The sequence below is a fragment of the Ixodes scapularis genome, unplaced genomic scaffold (genome assembly GCF_016920785.2).
Source record: "Ixodes scapularis isolate PalLabHiFi unplaced genomic scaffold, ASM1692078v2 PGA_scaffold0__279_contigs__length_252992795, whole genome shotgun sequence".
NCBI lineage: Eukaryota > Metazoa > Arthropoda > Arachnida > Ixodida > Ixodidae > Ixodes > Ixodes scapularis.
This window is the reverse complement of record NW_024609835.1, coordinates 158,184,279-158,210,658: the sequence shown is the minus strand read 5'-3', so window position 1 is coordinate 158,210,658 and position 26,380 is coordinate 158,184,279. Positions and strand designations below refer to the sequence as shown.

At 53.7% G+C, this 26,380-nt stretch overlaps 2 protein-coding genes and 1 pseudogene across 2 annotated transcripts in view; 1 reads left to right on the top strand and 2 right to left on the bottom strand.

Annotated features, from left to right (window-relative positions):
* The window catches only part of LOC8042605 (myosin-6), a 53,115-nt gene extending 51,911 nt beyond the window's left edge, over nucleotides 1–1,204 (bottom strand). Inside the window, exon 1 of the mRNA XM_029993966.4 lies at nucleotides 995–1,204. Within this exon, the coding sequence (XP_029849826.4) occupies nucleotides 995–1,129 (135 nt within the window). The 5' untranslated portion in view covers nucleotides 1,130–1,204. The remainder of the gene's footprint in view (nucleotides 1–994) is intronic.
* A 7,007-nt stretch (nucleotides 1,205–8,211) lies between these two features.
* On the bottom strand, nucleotides 8,212–9,833 carry LOC121046591 (uncharacterized protein K02A2.6-like). Its single transcript, XM_040500994.2, has one exon. The coding sequence runs from the start codon at nucleotides 9,816–9,818 to the stop codon at nucleotides 8,247–8,249; it is 1,572 nt and encodes a 523-aa protein (XP_040356928.2). The 5' UTR covers nucleotides 9,819–9,833; the 3' UTR covers nucleotides 8,212–8,246.
* Nucleotides 9,834–24,833: 15,000 nt separating this feature from the next.
* On the top strand, nucleotides 24,834–25,812 carry LOC120840241 (annotated as a pseudogene).
* The last annotated feature ends 568 nt before the right edge of the window (nucleotides 25,813–26,380 follow it).

Genomic DNA, 26,380 nt, shown 5'->3' with positions numbered 1-26,380 from the left:
AAAGGAAAACATAAAAGATACAAGATAGATAAAACATAATCCACCCCCTTGAGGCACGCCCGAGCACTTAAACCAATCTGCCGAATTTCTTAATGAAAGACACTTCGTCATCCGCCAAAGCCACAGACGGGGCAATAACACACGTGTCCGCTCCGTAAATAGAAAAATCGAAAAAAAAAAAAAAAAACGCCTCATCAATTTCTCTAGTCACTTAGTTGCGGTGACGAGCCGGAATCTTAATCTCCGTGCAAACCGGAGAACACAAACACCTATCGCAGTGAACTGCAAGGTGTCCCGACTCCCGATGGTGAAGACCGAAGAGAGGGGAATGCTCCCTGGCCCTAACATTGACACACCTCCCCGTCTGACCTATGTAAACCCTGCCACACGACACCCGTCGCGCACGTAACATACCGGGTTCGGTGGCTAACCACACACCGAGGCCCAGATGACCCAACACGATTAACTGTTTCCAAGTTTGCATTATGAACCAACTAGCTCTACTTCACGCCTTGTACGTAGAACCATTTACTCTCGAACTAACGTTTCTACAAAATATCCATTATATGAATGCAACTTGGTCCTTCCCCCTCCGCCATGAAGCCTTAGGAGGGACGCGGAACTACAACCAGACTTTATGATTACAGCATCGTTTCAATTTGGTTTGAATGATTTCGCACAGCCGGACGCAAAACCCAGCCCTCTAGTACGTAGGGGAGTAACCTTAATTTATTTTTTATTTTAGGTTGAGTTGAGCTGAAACGAAGTACAGAAGCTACGAACTACAAGTAGAAACAACTACAAAGTCGCGTGCTGCAGCGCTGCTGCTCGTGAGTAGGCGTAGCTTGAAACTTCTTAACATAGTTTGAATGTTTCCGAAAACAGCTGTGTATGAATCTTTGACGAAGAAAATAAAATACCGTTTGAACAAACAAGGTGTTAATAATGCATGCTACACGCCGGAGTTCTAACTTAATTTCGAGATTCCACTCACCCATTCGATAAGTGCTTCCCTTTTTTCGCGTGCCACCATGGTGATGGACTGCAACCGGCCGAACGTCCAAGCAGGGTCGGTCTTCTGCCTGGTCTGCTGAGTCTGCCAGGACTGCCGAGACAGCGGCCCAGACATCGCGTGATCGCGTCGATCGCGTTTTGTGTTCGCGAGATTTAAAAATGGCAGTTAAAATTGATGCCAATGGCGGCTAGGACAACGCAACTTGTGAAGGCCTTTGTGTGTTTCATCCAGGTTTCATCAAATGATCTGTAATATTTTCTAACTCTCTAAAATACACAGAAAATATTTAATTTATACCAGGCGCTACATTATTACGTATAGGCATGTAATACTCAATATTTGACCTCAAACATAAAAATAAAGAGTTTTTTGTTTTTTTATTTAGCTTGTTGTTTGGAGCGCTACCTTTTCTACACACAACCACCCGTTCGCGTGAACTGCTGAGAACGGGTTCGTAGCTGCCGTAGCGTGTAAAAAGGCTGGCGCACCGAACAGTTGGTGCAAAAAGTCGGGAACTGGTGGTGGGGACAGGTTTTCTACTTCATCAACTCAGGCTGCGGGCACAGTGGCCCAGTGGCTGTGGGGCTGTGTCTGTGTTGGTCTGTGTGTGTTCTGTTCGAGGTGAATAGATTGTGTTGATTGCAGATGTGATTACTAATTACTGTTCGGATGCAAGACGTGCCACACACAAGGTGACCGCAAGGTGAGTTATCCTTTCGTTACGTTGTTACTTTCCGCAGAACGCCCACCCTGATGACATGCAGTACATCCCTCACATCCCTCAACACGAGGCAGGTTCGGTTTTTATTGTTTTGTTGATCGGCTTTTAGCGTTTCCAAAAAATTCCCCAGAAAAAAAAAAAAAAAAAAAAAAAAAAAACTTGTAGAATTTTTTTTTTTCTATGTTGATAAAATACATTGGATATTTTCAGGCTGTCTGTTTCCTTGCCTGACAGTGCACATGGCAAATATAACAATGCAGTATTAAAATCATCTGGTGGGCTAGTTGGCTATATGTCTTCGTAAAATTAGCGCAAAGACAAGCGAGGAAGAACTTAAAGACAGGATGTTTCATGTTCTCATGTTTTTATTCGTGTCTTTCTCTTTAAATGTCACTACTTTGTCTTTCTCTTACAGTATTAAATGTAAGTTGTAGCGCTCTGTCCTGGGGGGCTATGTTGCACGTCTTGGACTCCCAGGCGACTAGGGAGAAGGAAGTGACGTAGGTGTGAATGAACACATCTTAGCAGCACCACGCAACGCGTCATCAGCGACTCCACCAATCAACATCCAAAGAGCGTTGTTGGCATAACTTCCTTCTCCCTAATCTCCTGGGAGTCCAAAACGTGCAACATAGCCCCCCTGTCCCTACGTTCTTCCTCGCTTGTCTTTCGAAACACCGTTTTTGAGCTTGCTATACTACCCATCGTGAAAAGCTGAAACACCGCTGGCGGTGATGATAGTGTTATGTCTCGTTAGGAATAGTACCGGAGAAACTTGTTTAAAAATGCACTCGGGACTCGCCAGAAGGACATGACCGCCCTAACTCCAGGGCACACGAGGGCGACTGAGTCGCCACGTATGCCTATCCCTGAGTCCCCTGAATGGCAGCAGTCGGAGCGGTAAAGAACGAGACCTGACAACAATCTCCAAATGCTACAAGGGTCAGGCCATAGTTTATCATATACAGTTTGCCCGCGGCGGGAGGGACTGCCTGGGACGCAAGCCACCGCAGCCCCTCGATGAGTTCCTCCCGACAATGGCCAGGATCCAGGCCTCAACCTCATTGAGGGGACCCACCGGGTTGGCCCCACCGCCCGTCCGTGCCGCCTCCACCGCCAGCAGGCCATCATGTTTTCGTGCGGAACACACTCGGGCGTTCCATAGATTCTTTCATTCGACTCTTTCTATGCTGGACCTTCCATGTTGAGGTGGCCCGTAATCACGTCCCAGAGGGCCGTCCTCTCCGCGGGGGTCAGCGTGGACTCTGTTGCTGCCCGGACCAACACTCGATTTGAAAATATGAAATCAATTAGCATGTTAAGCTGTCGGTTTGAGCAGCGAGCCTCTTGTTTTTTCCTCTTCGCCGCCGGAGTTGAGGCGCAGCCGCTGTTGCCCGCCATTGTTCAAAGAAAAACAACAAAGCAGGAAAGGTGCGAACCTCGAATTCTGTCCCAGAGTTACAAATAAACGCAAACCATTTATAATAAAATAATGCATGTCATTTATGTATTTTGAATACGGATATTTCTGAATTTAATATGTATATTTGCTCAGATTTTTTCCCGAAAAATAGCACCGCAGTAGACGTGCGGACTCCGCGGAATTCCCTCTGGGGACTTCTTCGGTCCTCAAAATCTTTAAAGTTCCGAGTTAACAAGTGCCGTGAATCGTGACGTCACAGTGAAGATGCCTCCCAATGAAGTTGGGTGCTTGCGAAGTTACGGCTCCTCCTTTATGGTCATGTCACTATGAAGTTAGTTTATAGGTTTAGCCAGCATAGACAGACTGGTCTGTCTATAGTCGGGTACAAGTCAAGAAGGCAGCAGGGATGCCCCTCAAATGGCACGTTTACACCTGAGAAGAAATTTGCTGCCACGGGAGTGGCGATGAGTGGGTTGTGTTTACATCTATTTCCTTCGAGCGGCGGCGCTGGCTGCGGCAGCTGTTCTCGTAACATCCCGTCAAATATGACGAGGAGGCGCAAGAATTTCCACCTCAGCTGTCTCTCCCGGATGTTGCTGCTCCCCAGTCTCGCTGTTTTTGGCTCGACGAGTAGGCGTGAGCTTCACGTTGATGCTGCTTCAGAAACAGAAAAAAAGAGTGCGAAGCTGATGGATGACTACGTAGATGAGAAGAGGAGATTGTGATGATTTTTCTTTTGTCTTCCCTGCTTGCAATGGAGAAAGAGGAGCAGCGAGAACCGAAAAAGCAAAGTCGCCGTTGGCGGTGGTGGGTTCGCCCATGTTTACAAGACTGCCAAAGGACGGGACAAGCTAGCTGCCTCCTTCCTATCTCTTCGCTTGTATGACGAGGAGTATTACCGAGAGTAAGTGAATTTGGAATGCATAGAATTGTGCGCTTTGATACAAGCACGAGCATGTTTGCTCGAACGACGCTGAAAACATTGCACTCTCTGTTATGGCTCTCCTTTGCCTCAATCCGTTTAAACAAACAACTCGGATAGTTGCCTTTCCTCAACTTACGAGGTAACCATGCTCTGTTGTTCCACTCTTCACGCATGTTGGTATCCCATTTCTCACCTTCGTAAATGAGTTCCTCCAATTTTTATATTAATTTTTGCACTTTTGTCCTGCAAACACAACATACAGTGGTTTTACAACTGCTGTTCGGCACCGACGATGGTTGTGGCGTACATGACCGACGTGACCTAGCACTGTTTTTACAGCACAAAAGAGCACTTGTCATATTCGCTCCATTTTGCAATTTCCTTCATCAATAGTGTGCTGCATGCATTTTTTTTAGTTAACCAACATGCCCACATTGTTTCCTTGTTCCCATGACACACCGGTGCATTGTTACAAGAACACATGACAAATATCGGGGCTGCATGCTAAGGTAGCTGGCAATTCACAAGATAATACCAAACTATGCAGGAAGCTTACGGCACACTGCAGTCCAAACCCGCTCCCTCTGAAAATTGCAAGATTTTGAGAGCACATACCTGTCAATCTGAATCCAGCACGGATCTCATTTCATAGTTTGTCTTTATACTTGTTTTCTTTGTAGGATGCATTCCAAAGGTTGTAAAAACAGTGATAATTCTTCACAACATCAATTAACATCTCCACTGAGTATGGGGCGGTTGAAGTGTCTTCATTCCCAGGCATGCCAGTGACACTGAATGTCTTCAATGCCATTGCCAAAAACAAACAAGAATGCATACTCATAACGTAGGCAGCATCGCGCTGCTCAGAAATGTCACTTCCAGTCAGTGAAATGCCTCGCTTGGCGGCAGAAATAGATCCTGAACCTATATGGCTCACCATTGCGTTTTCCACCCAGTGTTTCGCCCCAGCGGCAAAAGCTGGGCAGATTCGCTAGCGAATCCGCAAGTGTAAACTTACCATAAGGAATCTTGTATTCCTCCGCCACCAATCGCATCCCATCGTTTCATTGACATTAAGACCTGCGCAAACAAATCTTGTTCTTGCAAACAAATATTTTCAACATGTTTGCTGGGCAGATTTTCTACATCCCCTTTATACTTTGAAACAGAGCACTGGCATTGGGATTTCGCTCTCCACTGTGCTAACACTTATTGTTGTTCTCAGTGGCCTCAGTCACGTGAATGGCCACAGACATCTCATTTATGCTTTAAAGCAGAGCACTGGCGGTGATCTTTTGTGTTGTTTTTCTCAGATAAACAAGAGCTTATTTGCATTCAAAATCCAATTTGTTGCATAGCAAAGGATGTTTAGACAGCAAGAAGCCAATAAGGCAAATGATGTTTTTGCCATAGATGGGCTGCAAACTTTTGTTTTGGCGAAGTTGATCTCCATACTGGTGGTTCATAGTCCACGGCACGGTCACGTTCCAGAACTTAGCGGGGATCTCTATCGGGGTTTCTGGACCTCATCGACCTTTACCTACGCTGAACCCTAGTGCAGCACGAGGGAAAGGTCTTTGCCCAGAAGACAGGGGTTTGCATCGGCTCGTGCCTGGTCCCCATCTTGAGTGAGGTCTACCTGTTCTTGGTGGATAGGGGGGTTTCCAAAGCCCTCACAGCTCTCGCCCAGGGTACATCCGTCTTCCGATATGTAGATGACTACCTTATCGTTCACCAAGCCACCTCAGATCCTAAAACTATTGCGCAGATATTCTCAGATAATTCGTTCGGTCTAAAATTTACCAGCGAGGCCCCCACACAGAACGGACTACAGTTCTTGGATCTTCGCCTTCACCCCTCGGAGTCCAGTGTTTGCTGGTCTATGCAGCAAAGATCATGCAAAGCACTGCTTCCCTTTCACAGTAACCATTCAAAAAACGTCAAAAGCGGAATCGTTCAAAACCTTCTGACATCGTCCCGATCCAAGTCATGCCCTCACCTAATCACGACGAGCTGCTCCCTACAGCTCACCCGCCTCATCAAAGCACAGGCTACCCAAAAAACTTACTCGAGACCCGATTAAAATGCATTATGACAGCCCAGGCCACCAGCACACAACCTAAAGGCAGGCCATGCACATCCCGCTTCGCATGCATTCCATACGTGCACAACGTTTCCCACAGAATCAAATCGTTAGCACTCCGACATGACATGCAGGTGTTTTTTTCATGTCGCCTCAGGCTCTCCTCGCTCCGCAGGAAGGTTAACAAACCAACTGCCCCAAAGCCGTGCCCCAAAAAACACACTACCAAGTTCGTCCCTTGTAGACAGGCCAGCGTCTACTTGATCCCACTCAAGTGCGGCTTGCAATACATCGGTCAGACAGGCCGTTGTCTAAACGACAGCCTGAGGGAGCACGCCAACGAGGTAAAACAGGCGGCTTCCAACCCCATCCCTCCATTCCCTACATCCAATAGCCTAGCACGTCTGCTCCTGCCCCTCTTGCAAACCAGAGTTTTCGGCCACCACTACTGTTGGAACACATAGGTCAAGATACGGCTGCAAGATTATCAAATCCTTCGCCATGCAGCTATTCGCTGCAACACATCGGGTCCCCATCACTTTGTCTCTCCGACGCCGACGGTTCCTTTCTGCGTCCGGAAATGTGACAAACGTAGGCGCCTTTGAAGTAGGGTCGCCCGCCATTTAATCCCTCCTCAAGGTCACTTCCCTTATTATCCCCCCCTCTTTTTGACTTCGGCCTCCGCTGCCGGCTAAAAAACATGTTTCTCTTTCTCTTTCCCTCCACCCTCCCGCAGGGGGCACCTGTGAAAGCAGGTGTTTGGAGAGTGGCATCTCCACGGACCTCGAGCCCCGCAGGGGGCGCCTGCACCTTAGGTGCTAGGTGCTTGGTCAGTAGCGTCACCATGGACCCCAGCCACGTGGGCCACCATACCCGCACGCAGGGGACACCTACTTTAGTAGGTGCTTGGTGAGTGGCGTCACTACGAACCCCGAGCCATGTGGGTTCGCCCACCCACGTCTGGCTATGCGTGGCGTACCCGTGTCCGGGGAAAAGGGGACCCTGGTGGTTGAGCTGAGCCCGGGGTATGTTTGGGCCCTTCGGGGCCCCCCGGGTGAGGCAATACACCCCTTCGACCCCTGCTTCTCGTAGACGGGTGTCCTGGCTTGGCCCGACTAGGATGATTCAGTCAGTCGCCTCTTCTATCCTCTTCTTCCTTCTTTCACTTTTCCTTCCACCTCTTTCTCTTTTCTTCTGCACTCTCTTCTTTCCTTTTTCACCTTCTTAGGCGGCAAGGGCGAACCTTGAGTGGAAACAGGTCCTGTCCCTGCATCCACACTCGGTTATAGTGCCCTGGCAGCACTGTTAGAGTAATTGTGTCAGCCAAGCCCTTCTTGTTATGGCACATTACCTACCCCCTCGTTGGGCTCTGTGGTGGGCGGTGCACCCGGGCACTGAACTTTCCTCCCATCTTTATGGGTTCCAGGCAAAAAACCACTGATCGGGCCCTGAAAAGGGTCCGCACCGAAGCAAAAGACATTCCCGCAAAACGTGTTGAATTTCTAAAATTCCCAAAGTTCCTTGTATTACACTCGGAAAACGAAAAGCCACTTGGAAAGTTATCCCCTTTCCTCGTATCAAAAGTTCTTGAAGGTATTGTTGGAATGAATTTTAATGCCAAAAAGATGGCATCGGGTGACCTTCTTGTTGAAATTAATACAAAACAACAAAGTGAAGCTCTCTTAGCTTTGAACGCCGTCGCAGACTACAAAGTTAGCGTAACACCGCATCGCAAGCTAAACACCGTACAGGGAGTCATCTCTGAGGATGACTTGCTTGTAATGTCTGAGGCTGAAATCGTTAAGGGCCTTTCTGGTCAAGGGATTGTAGCTGCGCGCCGCATCACCATCCGCCGAGATGGTGTTGAAAGAAAAACCAAACACATCATCTTGACCTTTGACTCGACCACACTACCTGTTGTGTATTTAATCTTTACATAATATATACATTACAGCATACAGCGGGCACAACCGACCGGGTTGGGGCCAGAGCAGTCGAACGTCTCGTGCATGCGCGCGTGCACCAGTTCACCAGCATCCCTGGATATCCTCGGTTGCCAACACACAACATCCCTCCCCCCTAGGTCACATAGTCCTTTAGGTAGTCGGGACGTCGCCGTTGTCGCTGGGGACGATTTGACTGTTCTTGCGCAGGCGCTGAAGTTGGCAACACTGTTTGGTGCCTCGGTTCATGGGGTGAAGCAGGTGAACGCTGTGGGGAAGCTGGAGGTGTTGCCACTGGGGTTGACTCCTCAGGGAAGTCCGCTTGACTCGTAGATGGTGGGCACTCTTCCACCGATTCATTCCTAAGCGATGGCTCGCTTGGTAAGGAGAGCTGCTGAGGTGACAGCTCTGTCGTAGGCTCCTCCTCGTCCAGGTATGTGCTCCACTCCCGTCTCCGGATTTGGTCCACGTGCCGCTTCCAGAAACGACCGTCGATGGTGCGAACCTTGTAAGACACCGGACCGGTGATCTCAGTGATGATACCGGGTAGCCACTTGGGGCCTGCTAAATAATTGCGGATGAAGACTGGTTCTCGCGGCTCGAATTCGCGTACACCTTGTCTTCCCCGCAGCGCTTGTTCCTCTTGCTTGTCCACCATCTCTGCTTGTAGGTCTGGGTGAAGCCGGTCCAGTGCACTACGGAGTCTCCGACCCATCAACAATTCCGCCGGACTCTTTCCGGTCGTTGAGTGCGGGAGAATATGCTGACTCAAAAGAAATCGGGCCAACTTGGTGGCCATGTCGCCTCCTTCCATGCGCCTGAGGACTTGTTTAGTTTCTTGGACCATGCGCTCCACTTGGCCATTTGATGATGGATGATATGGCGCCACCTTAACGTGCCGGATCTGGTTTCTCTGCAGAAATTCTTCAAATTCTTGTGAGACGAACGCTGTCCCATTGTCCGAGACTATAGTGTCGGGAACACCGTGTGTTGCGAACAGCACTCGCAGCCTTTGACACACTGCTGCTGACGACATGGATGCTATCTGGATGACTTCCAGCCATTTCGAATGCGCATCCACCACCAGAAGAAAAACCCTTCCTTGGAAGGGTCCTGCAAAATCGATGTGGATTCGGGACCATGGGTTTCTGGCAAATTCCCACGGATGCAGTCTTGCACGTGCAGGTTGCGGCCTTGTCTCCTGGCAGGGCAGGCAGATTCGGACCTTCCTTTCGATATCTTGGTCGATACCCGGCCACCAAACTGTGCTTCTGGCAAGCGCCTTCATGCGGACGATCCCGGGATGCGTGGTATGCAGCAGCTCCAAAACCTGGTCTCTCGCTTGCTCTGGAATGATGACTCTACATCCCCACAGCAGGCATCCCCGATACTCCGACAACTCGTGCTGCCGTCGAACAAATGGCTTGAACTCGTCCGGCAGCCTGCCTTGAGGCCATCCAACCCCCGTCCAATGTCGAACTCTGGACAAGGTTGGGTCGTTCCGGGTGCATCGGGCAATCTTCTGGGCATCCCACGGAATCTCCGGCGCAGTCTCCAGCATCCGGACTTCAAAAAGTTTCTCGTCAGTTGAGCTGTCTTCCACAGTTAGAGGCAGTCGACTCAGTGCATCCGCGTTCCTGAGCTGATGAGCAGGCCTGTACTCCAGCTCGTAGTCGTAAGCCGACAACATTAACGACCATCGCAACATCCTCGGCGACAGCACTTGAGGCATTGGTTTTGCGTGATGCAAGAGTCCCAGTAGAGGTTTGTGATCGGTCACGATCCGAAAATGCCGACCGTAGATGAACTTGTGGAACTTTCGTATTCCAAAACCTATCGCCAGAGCCTCCCGGTCCGTCTGTGCGTAGTTCCTTTCGGCAGCTGTCATAGTTCGAGAGCCATAGGCTACCGGTACCTCCCGGCCTTCGCTATCAACGTGGCTGAGTACCACCCCAAGTCCGTACGGAGAGGCATCACATGCCATGACTAGTGGCTGGTGGACACTGTAATGGGCAAGGACGTCCGAAGACTGCAGTAGCTGCTTGGCCCGCAGAAAAGCCTCTGCTTCCTGCGTAGTCCATCTCCACTTATGGCCGTTGTCGAGCAGCCTGTACAAGGGCTCCAAAGTGTGTGCCGCTCCCCGTAGGAACCTGTTGTAGAAGTTGAGTGCCCCTAGGAACGCTTGCAACTCCTTCTTGCATTTTGGCTCGGGCGCCCCATGGATAGCCTTGACCTTGTCGTCTGTCGGCTGTATTCCTGCCTTGCTGACCTTGTATCCTAGGAATACAACTTCATCCACTCCAAAAACGCACTTGTCCCTTTTTAGCCGGACACCGTCGTCTTGAATTCTTTGAAGCACAGCTTGCAGACGGGTGTTGTGCTCGGCTTCATCTTTACCGCCTACCAGGATGTCATCGAGAAAAACTTGCACCCCTTCCAGCCCTTGCAGCAGCTCTTCCATGTACCTCTGAAAAATAGCGACTGCAACAGCTACTCCGAACTGTAGGCGCGTGACACGGAAAAGTCCACGGTGTGTGGTGATGGTGAGAAGGTCAGCTGTCTCACTGTCAACTGTCAGCTGCAGGTACGCTTGGTCTAAATCAAGCTTGGAAAACCTTGCACAGCCTGCCAGCTTCGCGAAAAGTTCCTCAGGTGTGGGCAGGGGGTAGCTTTCCCAACGGACCACAGGGTTTACCGTACTCTTGTAGTCGCCACAGATTCGCACTGTGCCATCCTTTTTTACCACAGGTACTATTGGAGTTGCCCAACTGGAATGTCGGACCGGTTCCAAAATGCCTTGCCTGATGAGCTTGTCCAAGGCTTCATCCACTTTTGGTAGTAAGGCAAAGGGAACGGGACGCGGTTTGAAAAACTTGGGCTGGGCAGTCGGTTCCACTTCGACTCGAACTGGTGGTCCCTTGCTCTTGCCTAGACCTGGTTGGAAAACATCGGCGTGACGACTCAGCACTGCTGCGCTGGACGGGCTCTGATTGTTCGTTGCTTCTTCCAGCTGATTGACTCTCAGCTCAATCCCAAGAGCCTTGAACCAGTCTCGGCCAAGCAAGCCTACGCCTGCTCCCTTGATCACGACGAGACGCAGTCGTTTTTGATGCCCTTTATAGGTGACTTGGACCATCACGGAGCCTAGCACCTTCAATTCCTGCTAATTGTACGTGCGAAGACGTAGTTCACACGGTCACAGCTTGTGCTTGGACAACCGCAGCTGACGCATAGTTCTCTCGTTGATCACGGAGCACACCGCTCCTGAGTCGACTTCCATCTCGAGAGGGTTCCCGTTCACTTCTACGACCACGCGGATAGCAGGTTCCTCGGCAGTCATTTGGAAGATGCCGAAAACATCCGCTGTTTCACTGTCGCGCCGCCGGCTCGTCGCCAATGTTGTGTATTTAATCTTTACATAATATATACATTACAGCATACAGCGGGCACAACCGACCGGGTTGGGGCCAGAGCAGTCGAACGTCTCGTGCATGCGCGCGTGCACCAGTTCACCGGCATCCCTGGATATCCTCGGTTGCCAACACACAACACTACCTGAAACTCTGAAGGCAGGCTATCTACAGTGCCGTGTACGGCCCTATGTGCCGAACCCTCAGAGGTGCTTCAAGTGCCAACGGTTTGGCCATGGGTCGCGGAGCTGTCGGGGAGCCGACACTTGCGCCAAGTGCTCCAGCAGAGATCATGCTGCTGACACCTGCGATAACAATCCGAAATGTGCCAACTGTGACGGTCCTCACCCGGCATAGTCTCGCTCCTGTCCACTGTGGAAGCAAGAGAAAGAAGTTCTCACTCTAAAGGCAAAGGAAAATATTCCCTACCATGAGGCAAAAAAACGTTTTTCTTTCTTGGCAAAAGGCGGATATGCCGAGGTCGTGCGTAAGGGACCTGCACGGCCAGTAATGGTGTCGGCGGGAACACAGACGTCTCCGGACGATCTGCGGGTCTCGTCGGAGTCCCCACCGGAACCCGCAGGGACGGTGCCTGCAGCAGGATGTCCCAAGCCCAGAGAGGGTGCTGGCCCGCCAGCATCCACCCCCGAGAAGGGATGGCCCCCCCTGCCTCTGTGTTCCCCCGGGGCCGGGGCCAGCCACCCCGAACCACTGCCCCGAGGAAGCCCGGTGAGACGTCAAAGCAGTTGGCCCCTAAGGGTCAACTGACGATACCACCGGAAGAGCCCATGGAAGAGTGTGGGCTCAGATCCGACGGCGAGGCCAGCGAGGCTATCCTCTCGGGATCAGAATCCCCCCTCGCTGCTCCCACTACCTTTTAGCCAATGAGAAGTATAGCAGCCGATTGGTATTCAACGTCACGGAATACCAACTTCGTGGCGCGCGATTCAAAACGGACGAAATAGCCGCAAGCTAAAATCGGTCTCACGCAAAAAATATTGCTGTAAAAATTTTTTTTTCTCTCGGAAAGATGGTTTTTGACATGCTTGACCCAATTAGGCTGCTCAAAAAAAAACTTTTTTTCTTTGCAGTTACCGTATTTTCACGATTGTAGGTCGGCTCGATTGTAAGTCGACCCCCCCCCCCCCCCCCCCCGCCCCACATCAAACATCAGCAAAAAAAAAAAAAAATAAATAAAAAATTTTTTTTTTCTTTTAGTTGCACATTTTATTGCAAACACGTGAGAGCGGCAAAGTATCTGTTTTGATAGCCGAGCCTCCAACACGCGGTCGATGCCTTCTGGCGTGCTTTGGCTACACATGCACGTGCGAGGTGCATGAGATGGCCAGGCGTTATCGGAACTAGGAAGTTCACGCTGGAGGCGGGACAACTGAAGCTGCTCACTGGGCTCACTGTCGTTCTCACTCCATCCGCGACTAGACTACGACTCGTCCGCACTGGTGATGTCAGTCCCGTCGTCATCACTGCTACTTTCTCGAAGCACGTCGTCAGCGTCCAATGAAATCTCGCACTTCGCAAATGACAGAATCAATTGCATCTTCCGCGCTTGCTCGGCAATCGCGCTGGACGTTACGGGTAGGGACCGATTGCGCATGTTTGCGGCATACGTTGCAAACCTGACCTCCAACTACGGAAGGCATCCCCACTTCTCCAGACTTTGGCCAGCGGAAGCTTCTTCATTTGCCGTCACACTTTAAGATTCCGCGCCACCGCAGACTCCACTGGAGCATCACCCACTCCAACGAGTCCAACTTACTTCCAACAGCGCAGTTGGTTGCTTCTGAGTGAAGAATGGCCATAAACGAGCACTGAAAACCTAAACTGCCTGGATCACGCGTTTCAATATAAATGAACATAGTCAGCGCACCAGCATGATCTCGTACTCGATCAAACGATGTGCGACCGTGCATCGTGCGAAAAAACTGCGAAGAGAAGCCGCGGGGTGAGCGAGTGATCAGTGGAGCGAGCCAAGCGAGCCGTGAGGCTGTTCCAGCGGCGCTCTTACGAGAAGTGTTGTCACCCCCCCGGGAGTCGGGCGCTCCGTGCTCTGTTCACCGCCGTGCATTCGGATTAATTTGCGAATCGCTACCAATAATACTCGTTCGCGCAAATAAAATATAATTAATTTGTAAAATGAGCGCACAAAACAGTGTAATGCTAGGGGCACAGCCGGCTGAACTCTTAACAAGCCGAGGTGTTCATGATATCGCGATTGTTTCGTTTTTGCCGGCGGTGGAATGCTTTGGTTCGATTATAAGTCGACCCCCCCACTTCAGATTTTCAAAAATTGAAAAAAGGGTCGACCTACATTCGTGTTGTGTTCTGTTTTGTGCTGTGTTCACGGGGTTTCTGCCGCACGAGACTGAAAATCGCAACCAGGATCGCACAAGATGAAATGGGCTTGAAACGAAACCGATGAAAAACAAAACTTTACATCTAGCTTTGGAACTCCTTTGGGAATAGAAAGAACGACAAGACTTTCGAATTGCTGGAGTTCCCGCACCATTTTGCAGCGCAGTAGCGTCAAGGCATCCTCTTCCGAGAGCACCAGAACTTTGAAGTCAAATTAGCGCGAACCGAGTGAACGCCACGTTTTCCGCAGAACACTCGGAGCAGACGATCACGCTCATCGGATGTTGGCGACTGTTGCTTTGCACAGGTTGCGCCGTTGCCACCACACTGGTTACCACGGTTGCCACCGGCCCGGCGGCAATGTTGATCGTAACGCCATATTTTGAGGCGGTGGAAACAAGAACCCTACGCTTGAGTGCAGAAAGAGTGCCCCAAAGTAACATGGATGTTAACGGCTGTACCTGTCTTAATGGCCGGAGTGGGCGATCAACATATTTGACGTCACACTCTTGGCGGCCTCTACCGAGCTTTCCTTGAACGCTGCTAGCTGCGTTAGCCTGGCAACGTCCGATAGATTGATCTCTCAGTAGAAAGTAATTCTTGCCCAAGCACTGTGCCACCCGGAAGGGCCCAGAGCACCGCAGCGCAAGCTTGGCCACGATACCCCTAGCAGCATTACTCAAGGTGTAGCTTGTGGAGGTCTCAAAGGGGTGACGCCGTCCGGCAAGGAGGTCGACCGCTCAACCTACCACTCCGCAGCGTATCATGCTAAGCGCTGCAGCGGGTTCGACTGTCGGCTGCAACCGCTAGCCGGGACTCTCAAAAGGGAGCGCACGAACATGCCGAAGGCAAGAGATAATCGGGTGTTTATTTTACGTGTTAATCATATACAGATAAGAAACACTCTAAGGGCGACAAGGAAGGAACAGACCTTACCTTGTCGTGCCTTCCCGAGAGCGGGCTCGGAGGTCGGCCGTCAGGGAGGGCCGGGCCACATGTCCGAACAGTTGGATGTCTCCGCGAGCAGTCCCCTCGTTTGAAGCGCAAGGCCCCCCTCTCTCTTCCTCTCTCTCCTGGCGGCCTCAGCCTCGGGCCCAAGAAGGTCCAACCGCCAGGGGGACAATTCACGTGTCCCAGCAAGGTGGGGGGGGCACGGGGGGGGGAAGGCATGTGACGCGAGGGTAAGCAGGCAAGATGGATGCTCCTCCGAGGCACAAAACTGGGTGGTCCGGCTGACAGTTGGACAGTTCGGAGTGCTTTTCCCGCGGCCATAGGGCCTAGCTAGGGAAGTGGAGCGGGCGGCCCCCACAATTCCCCCCTCCTCAAGATCTTGAGCGCCCCTTTAGAACAAGGAATGCCGGCTCTCGTTCCCCCCCAAAATGACGCGCACAGAGAAAACAACATAACACTGCAAAATACTTTAAAAATATATAATAATCCATCATACATAATACATGATCCTGAATACATAATAGATCATAAAAATTAAAAAAAAAACACACTCTTGAGTACGCCGTCGCCCGGGGCTCCCGTTTTAAAATTGCAAAAGTTCCTCCGTGAGCTGCCGCTCCTCTTCCGGGCTCAGCGCTGGTGCCGAGGGTGCCGCCTCCCCACTCACCCCGTCCATCGCCACGTTCACTGGCATCTTGAAGAGGCTGCCGTCCAAGATGGCGGCCACGAACTCCGGCCGTCGCGCCATGTAAGACAGCACGGCGTCCCCGGCGCCTGGCTGGTCGAGGGCGGCGTGCAGGTCAGGCGGGGCAGGCGGTGGGACCACCTCAGGCGCCCGGACCCGGCTCCGATGAATTTTGGTTTCATCGTGGATTTCGTTAATGCGGAGGACCTCGCAGCCCTCACAGTACACTGCCGCGGGGTCCGGCGCCATGGAGGCGCCCTGGGCCTCCCGGTCCGGGCCGCCGCTGTAACGACCATCCCCGCCAGGAGACGAAGCCGTGCGGTGGCCCGGTCCCTTGCTGCCACGTCCATGTTGCGACGTGGCGGGTCGATTTGGTGGCGGGGAGCGGGGCCGCCCCAGCCCCAGGAGACGGGGTGTCCAAGGATGACTGTGATGGTGTCCCCGAGGCGGCCCTGGTGGAAGCCGCTGACCGGGGTTGCTCCCTGACCCCGTGGCGCCCGTCTCGGCGTGAGTCTGCGGACGGGTGACGCTGGGCGGTGGCATGGGGGGAGGGAGCTGCTGACTTGTGTTGCTCCCGGACCCCGTTGCGACTGTTGGAATCTGTGGACTGGTGGCGCTGGGCGGTGCCTTGGGGGAGGGAGCCACTGACCGGGGTTGTTCTCGGACCCCGTGGCCACCGTTTTGGCGGGAATCCGGGCCATGGCCGTAGGGGCGCCGCCTCCAGGAGGATTGCCCGCTCCACAAAGGCCAGGCCGTCGATGCTCGCGGCCCCCGTCCCGCACCGTCCCTTAGTTGCTGCTGTTGTTGGATGGCTCCGAAGTTCAAACTGAATCCCGGCCCACACACTTGAGGCGTCAAAATGTCTCTCTCTCCTCCCTCGCCCTCGTATCCCTACATGAGAGGGAAGTGTAAGCGGGCCGCCAGTCGGGTGATGAATAATGTTTATTGTTCCAAAGTGCACCTTTATCAAGGCGAGGAACGGTGTGACGTAGAACGTCCCACGGTACATGATTGGATGAGCTCTTTCACTAGCATGACACAGCTTGTGCCCTGCTACATCTCCCCTCTTTAAAGGGGAATGGGAAAAGGGGAAGGGGCTTTGTTACAGTCTCTCGGGCAGTGGGTACCGGCAGGGTTCCCGGCGTTCTCGGGTACTTGTGCGTAGCTCTTGACTGGGCTCGTTGATGTCCTGGTCTGCCGGTCGATCTTCGGTGGAAGGTCGACTTGAGTTCGGCTAGGATGCTGCCTTCCTTAGGTGCTCTCTTGTGCGTCGAATCTCGCGGCCGTCTTCAGTCTGAAGAATCGCTGAACGCGGGGTGTCCGCTGGTCTCAGGATGACGGCTGGCGACCAGGTTCGCTGACGTGTGTCGTACGTCGCGACCTGTTGCCCCGGTGACAATGGCGGCAGGTTTCAGGAGTTGCGGTTGTAGAAGGTCATCTGCCGCTGCCGGATCTCCTTGAGGCGGTTGTGGACGGCTTTGCTTGGCACAGTCTCTGGCTCCAGGTGGCTTGTTGGTACCGGTAGCAGTGTCCGTGTCTGTCGTCCCATCAGCCTCTGCACAGGAGACTTGAGGACAGCATCTCTGGGAGTATTTCGCCACTCAAGTAAAGCCACTCAATAAACATTATTTATCCCACCGCTGCCACCATGTAAGCGGGCCGCCAGTCGGGTGATGAATAATGTTTATTGTTCCGAAGTGCGCCTTTATCAAGGCGAGGAACGGCGTGACGTAGGACGTCCCACGGTACATGATTGGATGAGCTCTTTCACTAGCATGACACAGCTTGTGCCCTGCTACAGGAAGAAGGGAAGGAACCCCCGGGACGGACTTTCGGAGCATCTCCCTGCACACGGCAAGGAAATTCCGCTCGGTCCCCCGTCATTCGCGTGGTGGAGGATGGGGGTGGAAAACACGACTTCGAAACAGGGCTTGGGGAAAAGTCAGTGGGCCAACCCCTCGCCGAAAGTCGTAAAATCTCTTGGAGGCGCTCCTTCTCAAGGATCGCTTTGGCGGGACCGGGAGAAGGGCGCCATGCTCCTGGCCGACAGAAAACATCGCCACCGAGGGGTGACATGTTTCCAAGAACAGGCTTGTTAGCGGGGTTGCCAATAGCTGAACTCGGGCAGCCTGCGTACGTTAACCGGCCCAATCGCAGAGCGGGAGGTTTCAGTTGGAATGCAGACCACGCGGTGCCATTAACAGGATATGGCACTCTGCGTATGCGAACTGAACTCGGCGGCAGAGGATGCGGCAACCTACTGAGGCAAGCAGGGGTTGCCTGGTTGCTAGGATTTTTCTAGCCGTCCTTTTTGATGACTCTGCAACCTGTAGCGGGGTGCCGACACTTGCCCGTTGACACCGCCTCTTCGCGAGTGCGTCTGCTGCCGTGAGAAACAATGGTCCTCGGTCGGCTCGTCCTCACTCATTGTATAAGGTTTGAGGTCGCAGACGTGTACCGGTCCACCCACGTCCCTAGATTGTGGGTCCGTTAGCTTGTAGACCAGGCGGGAGCATGTATTTTTGACTTGGAACGGGCCCGACCACTCTGGCGCCAGCGCGGCCGAAAAGGCCTTGCTTGCATCGCTAAGCACGTGTGTGCGCCTAAGCACGAGGCCGCCAACCTGATAGCAGACATCTCTGTGCGTGCGGTCATACTGGGCGTTTTGGCTAGCCTGCGCCGCTTCCAGATTTCGGCAGGCTTCGGAAAAGATATCCGTTAACCGAAACTGTAGCTGCTGGGCGTAGTCAGCATAGGCTGGCCGCGCGTCGTTCACCCCGCTGTCGGCTGCCAGAACCCGGTCCATGGGATTCATAAGCTCATGCCCAAATGTGAGCAGGGCAGGGGTGAATCCTGTCGATCAATTGACCGTGGATTGGAGGACAAACCCAATCTCAGGGAGATAAGTGTCTCAATCCTTGTGCCGCTCCGTATAAGCTGCAAGCATAGGTTTGAGATTGCGGTTCACGCGTTTGGTCTCATTCGACTGGGGGTGGTACGTCGTGGTCCTGTTGTACTTAATGCCGAGGCCCGCACAGGTGTCCACAAATACCTTCGACGTGAAGACGCTGGCATTGTCCGTTATCAAAGCCTGAGGGTACCCGAAGCGTGAGAACACCTCCACTAGCTTATCTAGGATCACTCGAGCCGTCAGCGTTCGGAGGGGAAATAGTTCGACCCATTTGCTGAAGTGATCAGTGACAACCACCAGGTACTGATGACCCATCGGGCTCCTTGGAAAGGGGCCGACGATGTCACACGCCACGAGAGACCAGGCGTCCTGACTCTTGATGGGCTGCAACAAGCCCGGGACTTTGCCGCCTCACGGTTTGAGGCTTTGACACAGGTGGCACGACAGGGCGTATCTCAGTACGTCTCTTTTCATGTTGGGCCAGGTGGTGAAGTGACACAACTTATGATAAGCCTTGGGGCCACTCGCATGTCCGGCCGTTGGCGTGTCGTTATAGAAGCGCAAAAGCGCGCCTCTCAGCCCTTGGGGCACCACCACCTTGAACGGATTATAGGTGTCGTTCTCAGATGGTATGTACCGCAAAAGAAGCCCGTCAGCATCCAGCAAGAACTAATCCAATGCGCCAACCACATTACCAGTGGCTTCCCGTTGCTGGGCATTTCCAGCAACACCAGCTGATTGCCCGGCGGCCGCGCCGCCCGACTCCAACGAGCCACACTCTCCCAGGAGCCCGCCGATTACTTCTCAACAAACTGGATCGCTTTGCTGAGCTTCTCGTTGCTCTTGTTTGCTAAAGGGGATCCCCACGCCTCCAAAAGAGTCGACATGGTTCACGGTTCCGTCAGAGAGCCCCGGGGGTGCAGGTGTCTCGTGGGACTGGGCTGTGCATGGCTCGGATGCAATCACACATTTCGGCTGAGTTTCTGACGTGGAGGGGTCCGCAAACGCAATGGGAGCCCGAGACAAGGCGTCGGCCACAACGTTCATGCTTCCCTTTCTGTAGCGCACCTCATATTCGTAGCGCTGCAACGTCAAAGCCCATCTCGCCAAGCGACCGGCCTGCTCTCGGAGGCGTGTGAGCCATTTCAGAGCGGCGTGGTCGGTCTCAATGATAAAAGTCGTCCCGTCAACGAACATGTCGAACTTAAGGAGCGCGAACACCATGGCAAGGCACTCTCGTTCGATCACGCTGTATCGGGTTTCGGCGGGCGTCAATGATCGGCTGGCAAAGGCGACTGGTCGGAGCGCGCCTTCGTGCTCCTGGAGCAAAAGTGCACCGAATCCCAGGTCGCTCGCGCCGGTTTGTATCACGAACGGCCGGTTCAGGTCGGGCAGCTTGAGGTTGGCGGTGGACACGAGAGCATCAGCGAGGCTTTTGAAAGCGGCCTCCTGCTCGGGGCCCCAGCTCCACTTCGCAGGGTTAAGGGGGCCTGGACAGCCGCACAACCAGGGATAAATGACGATAGAAGTTTATCATTCCGAAGTAGCGGTGCTGAGAGCTAACCTCCGTCGGCGCCGGATACTCCAGGATAGCCTGGAGTTTTTTCAGCGCACGGAGAGACGCCGGTACTGTCTATCGTGAAACCCAGCAAAGAGATACGGGTCTCGGCGACTTGGGCCTTTTTCGGATTCAGGGTCATTCCAGTGGCCCTTAGTCTCTCAAGAACATCCTCCAAATGACGCAGGTGATCTTCGAAGGTGTCCGAATACACGACAATGTCATCGAGGTATGCCATGGCATAGGACCATCTGGCTTCCCCGAGAACACGGTCCATGAGTCGTTGGAACGTCTTTGGCGCTCCTGTAAGCCCGAACGGCATGCGCGTGAACTCAAAAAGTCCACGGTGACAGACGAAGGCAGTCTTTTCTGCATTGTCGGGTTCGACTTGGACCTGTCAGTAGCCTCTGCTGGCGTTGAGCGTTGTAAAGAACTTTGCTCCGCTGAGGTTCGAGATGATGAAGTCGATGCTTTGGAACGGATAGGCGTCTTTGCACGTGAGTTCATTCAGTTTGCAGTAGTCCACGCAGAGGCGGGAGCTTCCGTCTTTCTTTGGGACAAGCACGGCCGGAAAACTCCATGGGCTCTCTGAATGCCGGTGTCTGTCTATTCATCCGGGGCGGCGTCAATGGCCTTTCTTTTAGCCAAGCTAACCGGACGAGGATTGCACCGCCAGGGGCGAGCGTCCCCAGTGTCGATTCGATGCCGCACTGAGTCAGCGCAGCCGGGTCTGTCCGTGAACATCGAGTCATAAGAGTATAACAACGATGAAAGGCGCGCCCTATCGCGACCCGCAACTCCGCAGGAGGGTGTCAGCAGTGGGTGGTGTTCGAGGCGGGGTTCAGGCCGCACGTCCGGAGGTTTCCTGTCTCGTGACGACGTCCAATCCCCGAAGTGAAGAACCCAGGGGTTCAGTGGAGGTGGGAGACTTGGTAACGTAACGAACGGTTTAATTACATGGTAGCGATACAGTCGTCAAATCCGAGAGAACAACGGAGCAGCCTCGCGCTCCGCCTTATATAGGGTCCGTTTCTCCCTCACTCCCCGCCAGGGCAGCCAGTGCGATGCAGCAACCCGCCGTCAAGTGCGATGCAGCAAAGTCCGCCGCCCAGTGCGACGTAGCCAAAGTTCTCCGCAGTTAGGCCATGCCTCTCTCCCTTTCCCGAGCGCACCAACCACCACGCACACACACACAGTCCCGCTAACGTCACGGGCGCGTTGAGACTTGTTGCCGCAGGCCCTGTCACGCAGGCGACGGTCCCGGACTCGTCGGGACTCGTTTCGCGCAGGCCCCGACAAGCGGGCGACGGTCCCGGACTCGTCTTGACTCGTCTCCGCAGCGTTGAAACTCGGAAGAAGGTCGCCGAAGGCTCCATTCTTAACAGCCCCTCCGGGGCCAGGGAAACCTCGAATGGCCGGTGATACTATCGCTGGCCTGAAGAGGTGGGCTTGGAGTAGGCCTTGAGAAGATGCTGCAAGCACTAAGCAAACTCCCAAACCTCTCACAACGGAGGCATCAGCGGAAACGTCCCCCACAACACCACGCCACACCGCAGTCAAACGCTCGGAATCCGCCAGAGACCCGCCAGACTGGATTACGGATTACCAAAATTTGCCAAAACAATGCAATTTAAAACCTTAGGACAGTTTCGGGTATCGAGATCCGCTGTCGCCAAAGCAAAACTCATTTTTCCAACGAGGTCACTATGAACAAAATACAAAAAGACAAAAACTCTTCGCAATTTGTGAGGTCATTTTGGGGTTTTAACGAAGTGCCCCCACTTAGATCCTCATTCCCGTGGATGACGAAAACCTCTGAGATCATCCCTACTCTTTTTGGTGATATCAGAAAAATCTGCTCAACCCATCGGCATTGCTGTTAAATTTGCCTTTCCTCTTTCTTACGCTGAAGTCATAGTGATCGATTTTCACGTGATTTCTAGACGTGAAAATGCGGTCCTTATAGCGCCGATAAAACAATCCGCCTTTTTCATGCCCCGTCACATTGGTCCTAGCACTCTCCTGAGCTGTACCGCGAAACCCTGACACACTAGGGTCGCTCTTGTGCTCGACTGTCAAAGACACTCTGTCTACTCGTAACGGAGGACCAAAGTTACGTGATGCCGGAGCTACGAGAGATCCTTTAATGATCCCGTCTTCCTCCGCCTTTTTCGCCGGCGCGTTGGGACGGCGTACGCTTTCTAGTGCTACGAGGTCGGACTGTTCTACACGTTCTACAACCCGGACCCCCTCATCCCGTTTCTCTGCCTCCAACTCTGGGAGTGCTTGCTCCCCGTCAGCTGCCTTTCGCTCTGGATCACTCGTTAACAAAGGGGCGAGCTGACTCGATTTGGACCTCGTACACGACTGAACTAGTCCTTCTCCCAGCTGTTGACCCCTTTCGCGCAGCAGGCAATCTGACCGGTTAGAAAACAAATAGGGATACTCCAACGGGACTGTTTGCGAGACAGCCGCCTCTGTCACTAGCTCTCCGAACGGGCCAGTTATGCTTACTCTCGCCATAGGCAGACAGACACTGTGCTTCTCGAGCAGCTGCTTGATCCAAACTACCTTTCCAGTAAAGTCGGATGTCGTTACATACGACGGATGAACAACGTCCATCGTCGCTGCACTGTCCCGAAGCACCCTGCACGGCTTTCCGTTTACCTGGAGCTCGTGAAGATAGGGACGAAGAAGCTCCAGGTCCCTGTCACTACCGCTCACGTACGAGAACACAACCCGCGGTTTGTTACACCTGGCCGCTGTGTGTCCCGGCTCCTGACAGTTGTAGCACAGGAACGGCTTCCTTGCCTCGAACTGCCCTTTTTGGCTTTTCCGTGCCTCGTCTTCGTTCGAGGGATCTCCGTTCGAGGGATCTCCGCTCTTTTCTGGGACCTTTTGTCCTGTTTCTGGCTTCTCGGGCCTTTTTTCTCGCGAGCCGTTTCCCTGTTGGAAGGGCTTGCGCTGATCGCTCCGGCCGGGTTCGCTGTCCTCTCCGCTCAGCTTTCTACGCGTTGCGTACTCTTCGGCTAGCTCAGCGGCCCTTTCGACAGAGTCGACTCCCACCCTATCCTGCACCCAGAGCTTGACTGACTGCGGAATGCTACGAAAGAACTGTTCGAGGCACACACACTCGACTACCTTGTCTCGGCTTTCGTACACTTCCTCGCTCTTCAACCATTCTATCAAGTTGGTTTTAAGCCCATACGCGAATTCCGAGTAGCCCTCGCTGCTCTTTTTGGATGCGTTTCTAAACCTTTGACGGAACGCCTCGGCAGAAAGGCGATACCGCTTCAAAAGGCTCAACTTCACCTTGTCGTAGTCGTCCGCGTCTCTAGTACTAAGGCGCGCGACAACCTCTGCAGCCTCACAGGGCAACAAAGTCAAAAGCCGTTGCGGCCACGTTTCTGGGGCGAAGCTCAACTTCTCACATGTCCTCTCAAAGTTAACTAAGAATAGGCCCACGTCTTCCCCAACTTTAAACAGCTGCAGGAGCTTCTTCATTTGATACGACTCGGCCTCACCTGCTCGTACCGGAGCCCCAACTCTACTGTTCTGCGAGTTTAATCGCTGTTGTTCAATTTCGAGCTCTAGCCTTTTTAGCGCTCGTTCCTCTCTTGCTGCAGCCTGCTCCTGTTCTCGTTCCTCTTTCGCTGCAGCCTGCGCTCGTTCCTTTCTTGCTGCAGCCTGCTCCTGTTCTCGTTCCTCTTTCGCTGCAGCCTGCGCTCGTTCCTCTCTTGCTGCAGCCTGCGCTCGTTCCTCTCTTGCTGCAGCCTCACTTTTAGCGTTCTGAAGTAATTCCCACGCAATTTTAATATCCTCTGCTTCCGCGCTCTCTGAAATTGCTTTACTGATCTCAGATTTCTTCATCTTTTGCTCCACCTCCACACCCAATTCTTCAAATAAACGGAGTAAATCTGTTCTCAGTAACCTCATTAGATCCATGATCGCTGCTTCTTAGCTTTGGCTTTGTTCTAAAACTTGTCGCGAGGTTGTACAAAAACCTAGCGCACGAGTCAAACACTAAGGATTCCCAGCAGTTCAAAATTAATTACCCATAATCTGAAGCCTGGCGAATCTCAAAGCAAAGTCCAAACGCTCACCCACAGATGTAGCACGATGTCGCATGGTCCGATCCCAACCGCTGCCAACCAGTTGTTCGAAGCGGGGTTCAGGCCGCACGTCCGGAGGTTTCCTGTCTCGTGACGACGTCCAATCCCCGAAGTGAAGAACCCAGGGGTTCAGTGGAGGTGGGAGACTTGGTAACGTAACGAACGGTTTAATTACATGGTAGCGATACAGTCGTCAAATCCGAGAGAACAACGGAGCAGCCTCGCGCTCCGCCTTATATAGGGTCCGTTTCTCCCTCACTCCCCGCCAGGGCAGCCAGTGCGATGCAGCAACCCGCCGTCAAGTGCGATGCAGCAAAGTCCGCCGCCCAGTGCGACGTAGCCAAAGTTCTCCGCAGTTAGGCCATGCCTCTCTCCCTTTCCCGAGCGCACCAACCACCACGCACACACACACAGTCCCGCTAACATCACGGGCGCGTTGAGACTTGTTGCCGCAGGCCCTGTCACGCAGGCGACGGTCCCGGACTCGTCGGGACTCGTTTCGCGCAGGCCCCGACAAGCGGGCGACGGTCCCGGACTCGTCTTGACTCGTCTCCGCAGCGTTGAAACTCGGAAGAAGGTCGCCGAAGGCTCCATTCTTAACAGTGGGAAGCATTTTCGTCCGCGCCGGCGGCACGTGCCGGGCGTGCGGACGCGAAGCCCAAAACCGGTTTCGGAGAAACAGTCTCTCTCGCGCGACCAGGGTTGCTTGCGGCGCTCGTTGGCATGGGGGCCGTTGAGGTGGCCGGGGGCTCGTAGAAGGGTTTCACTGGACCAGAAGGGCCCTCACGGTAACCTCCGTTACCGACGTCAATCACCATCCCCGTTCAAGCAAGGGAGTCTTGCCCCAGAATCACCGGTACAGACAGGCCAGGGAGGTGGACGAAACAGTGGCGTCTCACTCGTTGGTCCCATTGCACGATCAGCCTTACGGCACCGCTCGATTGGGCGGTGCCGCCTGCGGCCAGTCGGATGGACGTGTTGCATTCCCTTAACCGCACGGAGTGTGCCTGCAGGTGTGCCAGTACGTCTTTGCCGAACAACGATGCGCTCGCCCCCGAGTCGAGGAGAGCTGCAAACGTTCGGCCGGCGACGGTGAGAGCCAAGAACGGGGCAAGCGCATCGGGCGAAGAGTCCACCCGATACGCGGACAGGGCAAGGGCGATCAAGGGGGCCCCCGCGTTCCATCGCGCCGCCGGCCTCTTCAGCGGCGGCCGGCTCCGTTTCCCGAAGCTTGTTGAGGCACGGGCCGCTGGTCGGTACATTCTCGGGCACAATGGCCGGGACGATTGCAGCGGTAACACTGTACGTCCGAACCGCCGGACGGGTTTCGTCGCAAGTTCTTTGGCGGGTTGGGGCGCTCATTCTGGGCATCAAGGTGCCCGGTCTGCGCCCATTTGCGCGGCCTCGGGTCCGCGGGGCGGTCCCGATAACGCTCGTTTGCCTGCACCCCTGTGGAGCATCTTCGCAAGCCAAAGGTGTAGGGGTCGACAGCACGATTAGAGATGTCCCTCGTGTCCGTTCCCCGCGGGTCGGCATAGCCCGCGCACACCTCGGGCCGGCGAGAGCGAGATCCGCTGTTCTCATTCCACGCGCAGCGCGGCTCTAGGGACTCCGACGGCAGGGGCGGAGGCCGATAGGCGCGCTGCGAGGATATCGCCCTGGACGCGGCGGGCTTCGGCGGCAAGCTCGTCCAGAGAGCTGAACCTGCTGCCTCGTAAGTAGGCGGCGAACGTAGGGTGCGCCTGCCTGATTACCCGCTCCACTCTCTCTATGTCCGGGCCGGCAGGGTCAGCTATTAGAAATAGCTCCTGCATTGCCCTGACATACTCGAGAAGCAATTCGTCCGGGTGCTGGGTCCATTGCTCCAACTCTCGTCGCATCCTCCGCTCATAATCCGCGGGGAGGAATTCCTGGCGAAAAGACACCCGGAACTCGTAGAGAGTGAGTGCATACTGGCCGGCAAGGCGAAACTAGCGGGCTGCCTGATCGGTGAGGGCGACCAGCAGAATGTGGCCCAGAATTTCCTGGTCAGATATCCCCATGGCCTGCTGGTAGTGGAGCAGATCCTCCAGGAAGTCGGTTGTGCTGACCGCGTCGTCGTACCCCTTATACTTGGGTATGGGGATTCGGAATGGTGTTCGCTTGGCTCGTGGTCCTGACAAAACGGACTGCATGGCTCCGGACAGGCTCTCAATGATTTGTGATGCATCTTGCAAAAGCGCGTCATGAGAGCTCTGCTGTCCATTTCCCGAGCAGACTGGTGTGGGCAC